A 16,502-nucleotide genomic window follows, 5' to 3' on the forward strand; every position below is an offset into this window, starting at 1 on the left:
GTGGGTCCATGAGATATCTGCTTAGTTCATCTGCCAAAGTATTCAGCATTCCTGGCAGGAATTGAGCTTGTAGTTGTATGTTCCACAATGCCATGGCTAGTCTGCAAAGGGGGGTAGGAGTGTGTACCCCCCCTGCTTGTTTATGTACCACATAACCGTGGTGTTGTCAGCCTTTATCAGTAATTGTCCTGGATGAAGGTAGTCCTTGAAGGCTGTTGGTGCATTCTGTACAGCTAGCATTTCTTTTTTATTTATGTGAAGGTACATTTGATTTGGGCTCCATTTTCCCTGAATGTACTTCCCTGCCAGATGAGCACCCCATGCACAGTCTGATAAGTGTGTAGCTGGGGTTTGGGTGGCAGGGAAAGGTGTGAATGGCAGTCCCTTGTTCCGGTGGCAGGCCTCTGCCCACCATAGGAACTCCAGGCGCAGGCAAGGTATGATGGGAATCATAGTTTCCAGACTATGACAATGCTGACTCCACAAACTTTTTAAATACCACTGAAGTCTCCTCATATGCAGTCTTGCATATGGAATTAGAAGAATGCAGGAGGTCATGAACCCCAAAGCTTACAGTGTTTGCCTTGCAGAAAAATCAGGGTTTTTGTGGCCACCTGTTTGGAGTCACCAAATGAATTTGCTTCTCTGGCATAAGGAAAGCCATCTGGCCAGTTGTATTCAAGCTTGCACCCAGGAATGTAATTTTTTGAGAGGGTACCAGTTGTGATTTATTTTTGTTTATAGTGTACCCTAGACAAGTTAGAACCCTTTTCACAAACGACAGATGTTTGAGAAGAATGTCCTTGTTTTCTGCCTGAATTAGACAATCGTCCAGGTATGGATATATATGAATATTTCTTTGCCTGCAAAATGCAATTACTGGAGCCAAGCACTTTGTAAAGACCCTGGGCGCAGTAGATAAGCTCAAGGGCAGTTCAGAGAACTGGTAATGCAAGTAACCTGCTTTGAAGTGGAGGTATCTTCTGCACGATTCCCTGATTGGGATATGCAGGTAAGACTCTTAAATCTAACGTTGAAAACCAGGCATCTTTGCCTAACATAGGAAGTAACTGAAGAGTCAGCATCTTGAATTTTGGGATGTCCAGAAATGTGTTTAGAGTAGATAAGTCCAGAACTGGATGCCATGATTTGTCTTTTCTGGGTACCAGGAAAAGTCTTGAATAGAAACCTTGTCCCTTTTCCTCTTCTGGTACTAGTTGAATAGTCCCCCATGTTCATGAGGGAAAGTACTGGTTTCTGGGCCTCTGCCCACTGATTTGGGGGCAGGTCTGGCCATCCGTTTGGAATTGGCAACATGTGGAAATGAAATCTGTATCCCTGAGATGCTAGATTTAAAATCCATTTGTCCTGGGTTATAAGTTGCCAGTTTTTTGCATGAAGAGCCAGTTTTCCCCCCAAAGGGGCGGCTAAAAGTTAAGTGCTTGGTAAGTGCAAACGGAAGTCATTGAGACTGCTTACCACAGGGAGGTGCCTTGTTGTTTCCAGATTTGGAAGAGGAGGCACCCCGTTGTTTTGTTCTGAAAGTCCCTTGGCACTGAAACCTGGTTCCTTTGGAATGTCTGGGTTTGACTTGAGTGGCTGTCGAAAAAACTGCAAAGGACCAGTTCTTAGTAGGCCAGTGCCTAATAAATCTTGGAGGTTGCAGTTGTAAGAAATTTCACATTTTGCATAGATTTAGCTTTATCTTCCATCTTTTTTAGAACTTCTTCAGCCTTATTACCAAAGAGACGGTCCTGCTGTAAAGCAGCATCCAACAATTTTGCTTTAACATGATCAGGCAGTTTGCTCTTTGAGCCAAACATGCCTTCTTAGCACAAACAAACCCAGTTACAGGAGCCCTGCAAGAGGCCTCAAAAGAATCAAAACCCCATTGCAAAGTATGCTTTCCAACTTGTTCAGCTGAATGCAATAGACCCTGTAAATCTATTTTCCACACAGTCAGAAATCAACATTTTCTGTTCAAGCAGTCCCATGATATGCTGCTGATATTTTAACATATGAAATTGACAGTTTAAAGCCCTGATTGCCAAAGTTGCAGAAGTGTAAACCTTTTTACTCCATCTATCCAACGCCCTGGAATCTCTATCAGAAGGGGTAGGATTTTTAGCAGTTGAAGCCTTAATGCCCATAGGTTCATACTAGGCTATCTGCCCGAGGGCATTTACAAGCCTAGCCCATAGTTTTGTGGCTTACGCCACCCCTTTAGTCCCATTATTTTGCTGTGCCTCTGTTGAGCAGTGATATTCATCAAATCTGGGATGGGACCCAGAGAAATGGTTTCAGGATCTGCAACAGGATTTTTGAAAAGGAATTTGTGGGAGTCAGGAACCCTATAGTATCTGTTTTACAAGGAGCCGAAGGCAGCGAATCAGGAGCCATACTAGATTCTGAAAAAACATCATGTCTAGAACAGGAGGTATAGCCAAAGGCCTATGCTGAAGTAGAAGAAAATCCCCAAGTCTCTCTTTAGATTCAGAAAAATCCTGACTTTCCCAGTGGAAATGCTCCCTTAAGGTATGCAAAGTTTCCCCAAAAGAAAAATCCTCAGGGGGAGAAGCAGAAGGAATCTAATCTTCTGCATCAGAGTCCTCATAAGTAGGTATAGACAATTCCTGTTCATTAGAAGAGTCAGAAGAAATAGAATCCTGTTAAGAAGATTCATAGTCAATACCTTGCCTAGGCCTCTTAGAAGGGGGGGGGGGGTTGGCTACCCAGGAACAGAGTAATTAAATCCTCAGCCATTTTGATCATTTGTTTTTTAGGCATAGGGGCCTGCACATGTGGCCTAGGCATCTGTTTTTTAGACAGAGGTCGAGATTTTGGCCTTAGTTTTGAAGATGGCGTCTGTCTAATGCACAAATCTGTAGGCCTGAAAACACTCTCAGAAGCTGGTGCCTGCACAGCGACTCCGGACCCATCCAAGGTAGAGACATCCACGGGTTCCATAATTGAAGCATCTCGCGGCATACCGGACTCAGAGTCTCAGTAGAGGCCTGCGAATCAGAAGTAGCAGGCATCAGGGGCTGTGAAAGCACCTCACGGAGTACCGGCGAACTGGCGACTGGCTTAGGAGAAGAGTAGTCGGCAGTTTTGGACCACAATGCCTGTCTGTCTTTTTCTTTGCATTTTTTAGGTATTGCAGTAGTCTGATTGCTAACAGACGACATTTCTGGATAAAGTGTGAGCCAAAATATTTAGAAGCAAAAATGTACGGACGTTTGATAGTGCGTTGATCCAATAAAGCACAGAACCGACAGCAAGGTACTTCGTGGTCAGGGCCTAGGCAAGGAATACAGTACAAATGGAAATCCTTATGAGGTATTTGCTTCCCACAAGTAATGCAATTAACTTTTACTGACATCGGTAAGGAGCAAGAAAAAGTTTCCCCAACGGGGTACTTAGCTTTTTAGTTGAAGACTTCGGATCTGAAACTCGAAAATGAAAATTTCAGGAGTCTGCCAACCGGCACTTGCGAACTGCTTCTGCTCCGGGCACCACGCAGCAAGAAAGACTGATGTAATGGTGTTGGCTGCATGTTTAATACCCCTGACGACCTGACGTCATTGAAGAAGGGACAGCAACTGACGGAGGACCTAAGACTTTGTTAATCAGGCCGACTGAGGGCATCCTGCAAGTAGATTACCCAAATGTAATGGACTGCAACAGTGAGACACGAACATCATCATGCAGAGCAAATGCCACCTGCAGACACCAGTCTAAAATCTCCTAGTATTACACTTGTTGACACTGGAAGTCCACCTGGGCACAAAACCCTTTACAGCAGAGGCCTGAGAAAAAAAGCTCCAGTACATGCAGTGCAAACTCAAGTTATGCAATATCAACAGTGTGAGGTAGACCACCATTAAAACAAATTGTATCATGTGAAAATAAAAATCGTAACTACACATGCAGTAGTAAGGCTTCTACACCAATTATACTCTGTACAAACACAGTTAAATAACTACACAGTATAGTACCCAATACACAGACTGGATCAAGTAAAGTCATTCGTTACATGTCGGATGGAAGGAAAGCTACAGTAGTGGAGTTTTGAACCCTGGTACCAAAATCGGTTATCTGGCAAATTCCCCTGAGTAAGGAATACTACAGCTCAAGAAAGTGATTCCCGTAACAAACACCTTATGGCTTATACTGATAAAATTTTGAAGCTGCAGACATTAAACAGGCACCACATCTGGAATTCATAAAAACAACTGGCAAAGAAAGAAAAATGAAGCTACCATAACATTCTTGCTCACAAAATTAGTAGCAATATAGTTGATTAACAAAATGGCAAACCTCAAGAACTCTTGAAAAAGGATATATGTACCTCCTACATATCAAAGCCAGTAAGCTTCTACTCCAGATACAAAACCATTTTACAGGAAAAGGCTCTCAAATTTTCAGCAACAAAACTAATTCTTCAGGTCAAGGCAAGCATAGCCAAGTGCAAAAAGTCTGCACTGGCTTCGACACTTAGACAGTCTTGCTTCCTTTCTGATGAAGTCTATGGAGATTCACACTAACTTTATAGCCTTTGCTCAAAGCTAGTTCTCAAATGCCCACAAAACAGAAAAGACAGTCAACTTGAGCTCTACTACATGCAGCAGCTCTAACTACCATTAATGCACGTCTGAAACGTGCCGCCACTTTAAATATTTCTCCATTAAATCCTCCAGAGTCCCAAAAGACAATGGTTCCTCCTCCACCTCCATATATGCTAAAGGGAAGCAAAGCTGATCAAAGTGGGCCATCTCCTCTTCCTCAAGCTTCGACTCTGATCACTGGTCTACAGTTCGCTTTGGCTGAAAGGCACCCAATATGGAAGATTCCCCATGAAGGAGAGCAGACAAATACAACTTGGAAAATGTTCTTTGGCAAAGTGGTTTTAGTCAAAAAATGCCCTGTCTGGGGCAGGGAAGTACATACTGTGGGAAGATATAGCCAGGGAATTGTTATGTCTAGGCTTGTATAGGCCCTAGGGCCGATAGCTTTGTACTAAACTACGAACCTATAAAGACTGTACCTTGCTTTTAAAAACTTCACCACTACATTTTCTGGGGACTACAATTCCTAGAAGTAGAAACATCAAAAGGAAAACTTTCTGGCAGAAAGTACAGAAAATACCAGTAAGGCTTGGCGATGTTACAAGTTCAATACCACAGTCAGGTTTCAAGTGGGCTTCAGGTGGCAGGAAAGTAGGAAGCACCAAGGCAAGAAATTAGGTACAGTAGTCCTGTGACAAAACCTGAATGTAGCCTGTATTTCAATACGACACATACATGCAGTCAGAACACAACTCGCATATGAGTGTGTACACACACACATACACACACACACACCCCCCCTACCCCTGTAGAAACTCTCATAAAAGCACACTGCTACAGTGCAGAGCACGTACCTGCTGACAAAAGATATTTGACAAGCTCAAGGTGCCCCTCCTGAGCAGCTTCCATTAAAGGTGTGGAACAGCCGAGCTCGATGTCTGCACCAGCCTTAATAAGGAAGTCTGCCACTTCAGAAAACCCTCCACAGCAGGCCAGGGTAAGTGCAGTCTCCTGGGTTTCTTCCGTCTGCGCATTAATGTTGGCTCCTAAAAGACACAAGGCATATTTTTGTTTAAAAAATAACAGTGCTTACAATTTTTAATTGATATTACCTGGAAACATTCTTATAGTACTAACAGTATTTTGCTCTACAAAAACAGCCTCAGAGTATCTTACAAACTGTTTCCTAACAACGTTCTGCTATACCTCGTACTGTAATACAGTAACAAAGAAATGAGTAGAAGCCTACGTAATACAGCTGTAACACAGTAACAAAGCCAAATGAGTAGCAGTCTATGTAATACAGCTGCATGTTAGCTGTAATACAGTAACAAAGCCAAATGAGTAGCAGCCTATGTAATACAGCTGTAATACAGTAACAAAGCCAAATGAGTAGCAGTCTATGTAATACAGCTACAGGTTAGCTGTAACACAGTAACAAAGCCACATGAGTAGCAGCCTATGTAATACAGCTGCAGGTTAGCTGTAATACAGCAACAATAGCAGCCTATGTAATACAGTAACAAAGCCAAATGAGTAGCAGTCTATGTAATACAGTAACAAAACCAAATGAGTAGCAGCCTATGTAATACAGCTGCAGGTTAGCTGTAATACAGCAACAAAGCCAAATGAGTAGCAGCCTATGTAATACAGCTGCAGGTTAGCTGTAATACAGCAACAAAGCCAAATGAGTAGCAGCCTATGTAATACAGCATCAGGTTAGCTGTAATACAGCAACAAAGCCAAATGAGTATCAGCCTATGTAATACAGCTGCATGTTAGCTGTAATACAGTAACAAAGCCAAATGAGTAGCAGCCTATGTAATACAGCTGCAGGTTAGCTGTAATACAGTAACAAAACCAAATGAGTAGCAGCCTATGTAATACAGCTACAGGTTAGCTGTAATACAGTAACAAAGCCAAATGAGTAGCAGCCTATGTAATACAGTTGTAATACAGTAACAAAGCCAAATGAGTAGCAGTCTATGTAATACAGCTGCAGGTTAGCTGTAATACAGTAACAAAGCCAAATGAGTAGCAGTCTATGTAAGACAGCTGCAGGTTGGCTGTAATACAGTAACAAAGCCAAATGAGTAGCAGTCTATGTAATACAGCTGCAGGTTAGCTGTAATACAGTAACAAAACCAAATGAGTAGCAGCCTATGTAATACAGCTGTAATACAGTAACAAAGCCAAATGAGTAGCAGTCTATGTAATACAGCTGCAGGTTAGCTGTAATACAGTAACAAAGCCAAATGAGTAACAGTCTATGTAATACAGCTGCAGGTTAGCTGTAATACCGTAACAAAGCCAAATGAGTAGCAGCCTATGTAATACAGCTGCAATACAGTAACAAAGCCAAATGAGTAGCAGTCTATGTAATACAGCTGCATGTTAGCTGGAATACAGTAACAAAGCCAAATGAGTAGCAGCCTATGTAATACAGCTGTAATACAGTAACAAAGCCAAATGAGTAGCAGTCTATGTAATACAGCTACAGGTTAGCTGTAACACAGTAACAAAGCCAAATGAGTAGCAGCCTATGTAATACAGCTGCAGGTTAGCTGTAATACAGCAACAATAGCAGCCTATGTAATACAGCTGTAATACAGTAACAAAGCCAAATGAGTAGCAGTCTATGTAATACAGTAACAAAGCCAAATGAGTAGCAGTCTATGTAATACAGCTGCAGGTTAGCTGTAATACAGTAACAAAGCCAAATGAGTAGCAGCCTATGTAATACAGCTGCAGGTTAGCTGTAATACAGCAACAAAGCCAAATGAGTAGCAGCCTATGTAATACAGCTGCAGGTTAGCTGTAATACACAGCAACAAAGCCAAATGAATAGCAGCCTATGTAATACAGCTGCAGGTTAGCTGTAATACAGTAACAAAGCCAAATGAGTAGCAGCCTATGTAATACAGCTGCAGGTTAGCTGTAATACAGTAACAAAGCCAAATGAGTAGCAGCCTATGTAATACAGTTGTAATACAGTAACAAAGCCAAATGAGTAGCAGTCTATGTAATACAGCTGCAGGTTAGCTGTAATACAGTAACAAAGCCAAATGAGTAGCAGTCTATGTAATACAGCTGCAGGTTAGCTGTAATACAGTAACAAAACCAAATGAGTAGCAGCCTATGTAATACAGCTGTAATACAGTAACAAAGCCAAATGAGTAGCAGTCTATAATACAGCTGCAGGTTAGCTGTAATAAAGTAAAGCCAAATGAGTAGCAGTCTATGTAAGACAGCTGCAGGTTGGCTGTAATACAGTAACAAAGCCAAATGAGTAGCAGCCCATGTAATACAGCTGCTGGTTAGCTGTAATACAGTAGCAAAGACAAACGAGTAGCAGCCTATGTAATACAGCTGCAGGTTAGCTGTAATACAGTAACAAAACCAAATGAGTAGCAGCCTATGTAATACAGCTGCAGGTTAGCTGTAATACAGTAACAAAGCCAAATGAGTAGCAGCCTATGTAATACAGCTGCAGGTTAGCTGTAATACAGTAACAAAGACAAATGAGTAGCATCCTATGTAATACAGCTGCAGGTTAGCTGTAATACAGTAACAAAACCAAATGAGTAGCAGCCTATGTAATACAGCTGCAGGTTAGCTGTAATACAGTAACAAAGCCAAATGAGTAGCAGTCTATGTAATACAGTAACAAAGCCAAATGAGTAGCAGTCTATGTAATACAGCTGCAGGTTAGCTGTAATACAGTAACAAAGCCAAATGAGTAGCAGTCTATGTAATACAGCTGCAGGTTAGCTGTAATACAGTAACAAAGCCAAATGAGTAGCAGTCTATGTAATACAGTTGTAATACAGTAACAAAGCCAAATGAGTAGCAGTCTATAATACAGCTGCAGGTTAGCTGTAATAAAGTACAGCCAAATGAGTAGCAGCCTATGTAATACAACTGCAGGTTAGCTGTAATACAGCAACAAAGCCAAATGAGTAGCAGTCTATGTAATACAGCTGCAGGTTAGCAACCAAGCCGTATCCAAGCTTCAAATAATTCCAAGCACAAACTGCTACTACTGCTACAAACACTACAACTCACCTCCAGCTTCAAACTATCACACAACTGCATATTCCCATACCCCCCCCCCATTAAAGTCTAGCCAAGAGTATCGAACAGAAAAACTAAAATGCACAATGAGATGATCTTGTCAGCTACTTTCCAATACCAAACTACTGGGATTTGACCTTCTGAAGTCCTCGGTTAACCATAACTCTATGTTTTCCTACTGCATATCATTGCCATTCTCAGTTTGTTCCTCATGCAGTGCAACCAGCACAACATTACAGACAGAACTAAACATTTAATTTGCTTAATTTGAAGAAAAATCCATCAAAATATAACAGAAGGCCATCCAGACACAAGACAAGCAACAGATTAAGTAGCCATTTCCAAAGACCAGAACTTGTTCCATCTCACTGAAAGCCTCTCACAATGGCCAAATGTTTCAAGAATTAAAATAAATGTCCTTGGATGGTCAAAGCCAGGAAAAGTCAATACAGAGAAAAAAACCACAGCAGGTCTAACTCCCATAATCCAAGCACAACTCCCTTGGGAAACCATGAATAACTACATGGCCACAGCCAATATCCAAAGGGAGACATTCTGAAGCAAGTGCTAGAAGCAGCTACCCCCCCTCCCCAGACTAGTCTGACAGCACTTCCCAACATTCAGGCTGAAGCCTGATGGCAAACAGATGATACCCTTTGCTTAACAACCTGAACAAAGCACTCAAGCAACTATCTTACAAATCTGTGTGTTTCTGGCACTCTCATTCATCCCACCCATTGAGAAAATTCTGTGCCGGCAACAAAAATGCTTGAAGGTCCTCTCATCACCAGGGAAGAGAACAGATGAATCAGCAAATTTACGTACTACTTCAAAGAAAAAGTACGCATTACTCCAAAGAGAAGCCACAGCTGTGGAAGACCTAACGGGGCTGCATACAAGATCCAAAAACACACTCCAAAATTCAAAATTACAAAAATACCAATAATGCTTAAACAACAAGCAGTCCAACTGTGCAAAAAATATTTTTCTTTAATTCTGGTACCTCGGCCTTCGCCTTCTCATGGAATACATTTACAATTCAAGCAACACCCCTTTTATAACACATCTTCAAAACATTTACATAAGTAATTGATTCAATAAAACAATTAAACATTTTTCAGTCAATTCTTTAACCAAACCTTGCTTTAACCAACAATATTTTTTCATGTGAAGTTTCCAACTTCACCTTTGAAATTTCATACTTCACCTCATATATAAAATTGTGTATTAAATATACCAATATAGTTTATCTTCCATGACAATAACTTATGTATTTATTAATACAAAAAATGTATATAAAAGAATATAATAATTATATTTAATACACTCCAAACCATTTTGCATTTGATATGTTTAAACATGACTGTTACTTTATATAATTTTTACACTTCCAAATTCATCCCATTTGGAAAAAGAGTATTATAATTTAGGATAAATCTAGACTCCATTTCCAATAATTTATTGTGAAAACATGCATTATTCTCACCAAAAACATTTGGTTTTCCCAAAACACAAAAAATAAACCCTTCAGGAACCCCTTTGTGCTCCTCCCAAAAGTTCTTGGCCACCGGACTATCCAATCTTTTATGTCTGATGTCCCCCAAGTGCTCCAAAATTCTAAGTTTAACTTTCCTACTAGTTTGTCCAATATACCATTTCTGTTTAGCACAACCACAACCTATAATATAAACCACCCCCGATGAATTGCAATCAAAATATTCCAGAGCATTATAACATACATTGTTGATTTTGGTTCCATCAACACTTCTGACCCTAACACACACCTTGCAATTACCACAGCGGTAGTTTCCTTTCTTAGTATTACTCAACAACTTCCTTCTAATGTTTAATATTTCTTTTAAATATGGGTATCTGCCATAAGAAAAAGTCACCGTTGTTGGAAATAACTTCCCCACCTTATCTCCAGTAACATTGGGCCATAATTTTGATACCGTCTCTCTCAAAATACAGGAAAATTGGGAATATTTAGTGACGAAAAATATTCTCTCCCTTTGTCCTTCATCCCCAACACTTCCCATCTGGCCATTCGGACATTTCTTGGTGTAAAGGAATCTCCTCCTGTCTAACTTCCTTAAACCCAAATCCTGCTCTACATTTGCCCTAGCTGACTTGATTGTCCTCCTAGAATAACTCCTTTCAATAAGCTTTGTCTCAATTTTATCAAATTCCACCCCAATCCTTCCAAGATCAGAAGTATTGGACCCAATACGTTTAAATTCTGCCAATGGAAGGGAATCTATAAGACAATCACTATGCATGCTAGATGAATGCAAAAAATTATCCGCTGCTGTGGCTTTATAAAAGGGTTTGTATTGTACCCTATTGTCAGACCCAACATACAACTATGTCCAAATACTGGATACTCTTTCCACCTACTACATGTGTGAAATCCAAACCACATGGGTTGTCCCTCAATCTCCAAAACAAATTTTTCAAACTCACTCGGGTCATCCCTGCATAAAAATAAGAGATCATCGATGAATCTCTTAGATTTCACCACCTTATTCTTGAAAAACCCTTTGGATAAATAAATGAATTCTCAAAATGGGCCATGAATAAAAGTTTTCAAGCATTATTGGTATTTTTGGGGCTGCATACAAGCTCAGATATCCTGTAAGCAGAGCTGATATTAAAGAAAACATCTTACAAGAAAGGAAGAATCCGTGAACAATCAGGTACAAATGTGAATAGGCAAACGTCTCAGTAAATCCCTGAGAGAAAAGCTTTTCAGAGAAGGGAAGATGCAGAATTCTCCTAACAGTCTCCTTAAAAACCCATTCCAAGCCATAGTTCTGCCCTCTACTCATTACTCTTGTGACAAAAGTACAGTTGTAACAAAACAAAAAATGCGAACTAGACCAATAAGAGCGATAGTCACCAGGTTTATTTAGCGTTAAAACAAAAATATATTAAAAACACGCTTTCGGTAAAGACTATGCTTCACCTTCATCAGAATACAAAGTATCAAATGTCAAGTACAACACTTTTAAAAGGTTTCCAAAAGGCAATTATAAACGTCACTTCCTTTAGCTTAGCCAAAAGGCATGAAACACCTGGAGTTCATTAACCTGTAATTTAAACATTTAATTTATAGAACTTTGTACAAGAATGTATTTAAAAGTATATATTAAAAATATATATTTTTTATAAATATATATTTAAAAATGTGTTTTTATATGTGTATTCACAAATAGTAAAAAAAATAAGAATAAGATATGTAGGTCGAACACACCTATAATGCAACACTCAACTTGGACATACCCTAATGTATTGACTCGTAACTACATCCAGCAGCTGAAATATGTAATGCCAATTTAAATTAAGACCAAACAACAAAAGCCATTATTAATAACTTGCAAAATTCATTTTTAAACCTAAAAAAGTTTTTTAGTTCTTTGCTTTATTTATCTACTTAATTTATTATATTCTTTGAGATCATGTTTAAATTTCATATTCATAGATAACGAATATTTAAAATATTTTAATCATTTGAGTATTAAAAGTGTAAATTCTTGTAAAAAACATTGTATAAATCATTATATTTTTCGCTAGTCAGATTTGATAAAAATTGATAAATATAAATTAAATTTTTAAAAATTAATTACACATAAATTGACTATAAATTTCCCAAATATGTGTAAAAAAGATGGATGTTAAAATTAAATCTAATCTTTTTTATGTGGATGTGTATGTAATACTTAATACTAAAAACAAAAATAAAAAATAAAATTAGAATATAAAATAAAGTAAATATTAATTTTATATTAAAATATTAATATGTGCGAATTTCTTACAACCTTTTAAGGGCTAGCAATTTAAGAATGCATTTGATTGATATGTAATCATTTAGGCCAGGATAGGCACTTGCAGTAGTTCTAATTTGCCACTAACTCATCTCAAGGGTTAACTGCCATGGTCCACCTCTTAGGTCATGTATTCTTTGATGTAAGATGACAAACTTGAAATTGTGGTTAGAATGCTCCAGTATGTGTTTTGCTAAGGCATTATTAGTGTCCTCCTTAGAAATAGCATACTTGTGCTCGTAAATCCTTTGCTTGATTTTCCTCTCGGTTTTGCCTATATAAAAGGCATTACATTGTTCACATAATGCTGCATAAACTATTCCTTTACTATCACAATTATATCTTTTATTAATCTTGCATCTCATCATTAATAACTACCTCCTTTGTTACTAAAATTAAGGAGCATTGCGTGCAAGCACCACATTAATACATGCCTTTAGATGAACTAGAATGTAATTCATGCTTTTTCTCTAACAGCATCTTCAGGTTACAATTTCTTCTATATGTAATTTTAAGATGTGGACCTAGCTTGTTGTGCAATACTAGGTCTTCAGAAATAATTCTCCAATCTTTGTTCATAATGCCCCTAATAAATTTGTGGTCATTAGAAAATGTACACAAAAAGCTACTCTTGTAAGACTCATGAATGCCAGGAAGAGGTTCTACCTGTTGCACTTCTATTACATTGATGTTATTAAGAATTTCAATTAGTAGGGGTTTGAAGTGTCCTGAAATTCTTTTGACCCTAACTTCATCCCTAATGTTAGCAACTAATTTAAAAGGATAGGCCTCTGTTTAAAAACATGCTTTCCAGATTATTGGATTCATGGTCGAAATCTGCTAATATTGTAATCATCCTAGCTGCCCTGACCATTTGGCCCTTAACTGCTTTTTACTGATGAAACGGGTGGCAGCTACTAAAGTGCAAGAAGGCATTGGAATATGTGGGTTTTCTGTAAATCTTACTAATAAATATCGAATTTAATCTTTAATAAGTAAGATATCTAGAAAATGAATGCTGGTTTCATCCAGGCTGAACGTGAATTGTAAGAAATCAGTTAATTCAGTGATGCTTGTAATAAAGGAAGGCACCAACCCTTTTGGTCCCCTCCAAATCAAAAACATGTCATCCTGGAACCTAGTGTACCAGGAGACGTGTTCCTTGAACATTGGGTGTTTAAAAAGAAGAGTGTTTTCCCAATGGGCCATGATTGCGTTTGCAAAGGTTCCCCCGCAGAGGCAAATCCTGCCCTGGATTTGGAGAAAACAGGCAGGTGATGATGTTTGGTAAAAGTGTGAACAGATGTCCAGGTGGGGACTCTGAGGAAAGCTGCAGAAGTGGAGGCTGCTATGGTAGAGCAAGTCCTGACCCCCTTTGGGAAGGCTTTCCATGCTGTTTGTAGCAGAAATGTACGCAGTGTGCTATCCATTTGGAAATGGTTTGGAAATTGCTTTGCCTTCTGCCCCTGTAGCAAAGCTAACCAGCAACTGATCAGACCTTCTAAAGGATTTAATCCGTCTAGACAGAATCTGAGCTGTCTGTGCACATCTAGAGTGCAGAATCCTTAACCCCTTGTTCTAAGGATTAGGAAAAAAGGTGGGTAAATGAATAACTTGGTTGAGAGCCACACTGGACACCACCTTGGGCATGAAGGATGGGTTAGTTCTGAGGGATACCCAGTCAGCATGGAAGATAATAGGTTCATAGGTTCATACTAGGCTATCTGCCCTAGGGCATTTATAAGTCTAGCCAGAGTGTGTATGGCTTTCACCACCCATTTTAAATTAATTTTGCTGTGCCCTTTTTCGAGGTTAGTATACTGTGCCTCTGTCTAACAGTGACACAGAAGTGATATCCGGGGTAAACCTACGATCTCCCATCCACTCAAGATTCCTCTTGAAGAGAGTCAATGAGGGACTCTGCCTAACCTGGACAGGGATTTTATTCCAGAGTGAAGGGAGCCTCTCCTCTGGGTTATGAATCTGTCCCTCCAGCATGTCCTATTTATTTCAGTGCTGAGGTTCAAGTCTCTCGAGCGCGTAGCTCGATGGGATTTGGATTTTCTGAGGTGCAGCATGTCCATTAATTCTGGGTTGGACATGGCTTTATACGTCAGGCACAGATCGCCTCTGAGCAGGTGGTATGCCACTGAGTAGAGCTGGAGTTTCTTTAACCAGGCAGCATACAGCATCTGAGCCCCTTGATCCTCTTGGTGAGGTACTTCTGGGGTCTTTCCAGTTGCTGCAGGTGTCTGGTAAGGTACATCCCAAAAGGGGCATTTACTCCATTATGGGCTTGATGAGGGATGAGTAAAGAGGCACGATGACATCCCCTGATCTAGATGTGAATCCCTTCATGATTAGGTGGGCTATATAAAATGTTTTTCTAACCACTTTGGCTACGTGGTTGTCAAATGAGAGATTGCTATCAACTTGGGTCCCTAGGTCCCTAATTACTTCTTCTGTACTTAATGGATTACCACCTATGTGGTAATTTGTGGGCACTTTGTTTTTTCCAAAGGGGATGACTACACTTTTTGGCATTTAGCTTGAGGCCATGGCTCTGGCATCAGTTGTCTGTTTGAGGCCCTTTTGGAGGATGCTTGTGTCGGCTGGAGAGTCTTTTATGGCACCCAGTTTGCAGTCATCTGCGAACTTGGTTAGCCACAGCCCTTCCATGTTGGCCTGTACCTCCGAGAAATATATACCGAACGAGAGGTCCCAAGACTGAGCCTTGTGGGACGCCACTTATAACTGGTTTGGAGTCTGACATGGCTCCAGCAATTCTAACCATGTGGGTTCTGTCCTTGAGCCAGTTTGCAACCCATCTAGTGACACAGGGGTTTATATTTAAGCTGGTGAGCTTATCTATAATGCCCGAGTGGGGTATTGTATCAAAGGCTTTTGCGAGGTCCAGGTAGGCTGTGTGGACCACCTTTCCCTTGTCAATGGCCTTGGTGACTGTTTCAAAGAAATCAACCAGTTTAAGAGGCAGGATCTGCCCTCAAAGCCGAACTGGGTAGGATCCAGTGTCTGTAGGTCCCCAATATCTTTATTTATAAGGTCCATGATGATCCTTTCCACAGCTTTGCAGACCAAGCTTGTGAGACTTATGGGGCAATAGTTTCCAGGATCCGTTGAGGCACTACCTTTGTGGAGAGGGACCACTGTTGCTGTACGCCACTCTTTGGGTACATATCCTATAGTAAAGGCTGAGCTTGAACAGTAGTTTTAGGGTTTGGGTTTAGCTCTTCTTGGAGTTCATGAAGGATGCAGCCCGGGACACCGTCTGGTCCCATTGATGCTGTGTTTTTTGCTTTGGAGAGGGCAGCTCTTACCCGAGCATCTGAGATTTCAGGGGGGCAGCACTCTGCTGGGACAGATATTAGCCCTTTTGGTGGGGGGCGGGGAGAGAAGTTTGCGCTGAACCTGTCAGCTAGGATGTTGGCAATATCTGTGGGTTCGGTGTATTTTTTGTCATTTTGGACTAATTCTGAGCATATCTGGGAATTCCCACCCAGGTTCCTAACATAACTAAAGAAAGCCTTGCGATTATCCTTAGTGTCCTGTGCAATTTTTCTCTCGAAGCTGGCTTTAGACGATTTTATGAGTGCCCATAGTTTTTTGCTAATACTGATCAGAGAAGCCTTCCCTTTTGGGGATTTTGCTCTGTCATGTAGTAGCTTCCTCCTTCTATTGTATAGTTTGTTTATGGCTGGGGTCCACCAGACAGGACGTCTGCCTTTGGATGTTTGGGTCTTGGTTTTATTTGGGATTGCATGATCCATGCATTCCTGAAGGTGTTCATAGAATGCGTTTATAAAGGATTTTGTGGTCTGGGCCGTATTATCCACAGGCCCGGGGGCTTTGAAGGATTCCACCTCGGTTTTGAGTGTGAAATTTGCTTTAGAGAAGTTTTTCACTGTGGTTTTCTGGCCATGGGGTGGGGTCAGGATGTGAATATCCAGTGAGATTAGTTTATGGTCTGATCTTACCAGTGAGGGATACACTTCTGGTCTGGAGCATAGAGTCCCCA

The 16,502-nt window shown here is 40.3% G+C and overlaps 1 protein-coding gene across 1 annotated transcript in view; it reads right to left on the reverse strand.

The window, feature by feature from the left end:
• The window catches only part of LOC122799695 (ankyrin repeat and KH domain-containing protein 1-like), a gene marked incomplete in the record, with an annotated part of 3,928,199 nt that overhangs the window by 2,842,961 nt on the left and 1,068,736 nt on the right, over window positions 1-16,502 (reverse strand). The window contains 1 exon segment of the mRNA XM_044068930.1: window positions 5,423-5,614. Within this exon segment, the coding sequence (XP_043924865.1) occupies window positions 5,423-5,614 (192 nt within the window).

This window comes from Protopterus annectens, chromosome 4.part0 (genome assembly GCF_019279795.1).
Source record: "Protopterus annectens isolate FY-2018-M chromosome 4.part0, PAN1.0, whole genome shotgun sequence".
NCBI lineage: Eukaryota > Metazoa > Chordata > Ceratodontiformes > Protopteridae > Protopterus > Protopterus annectens.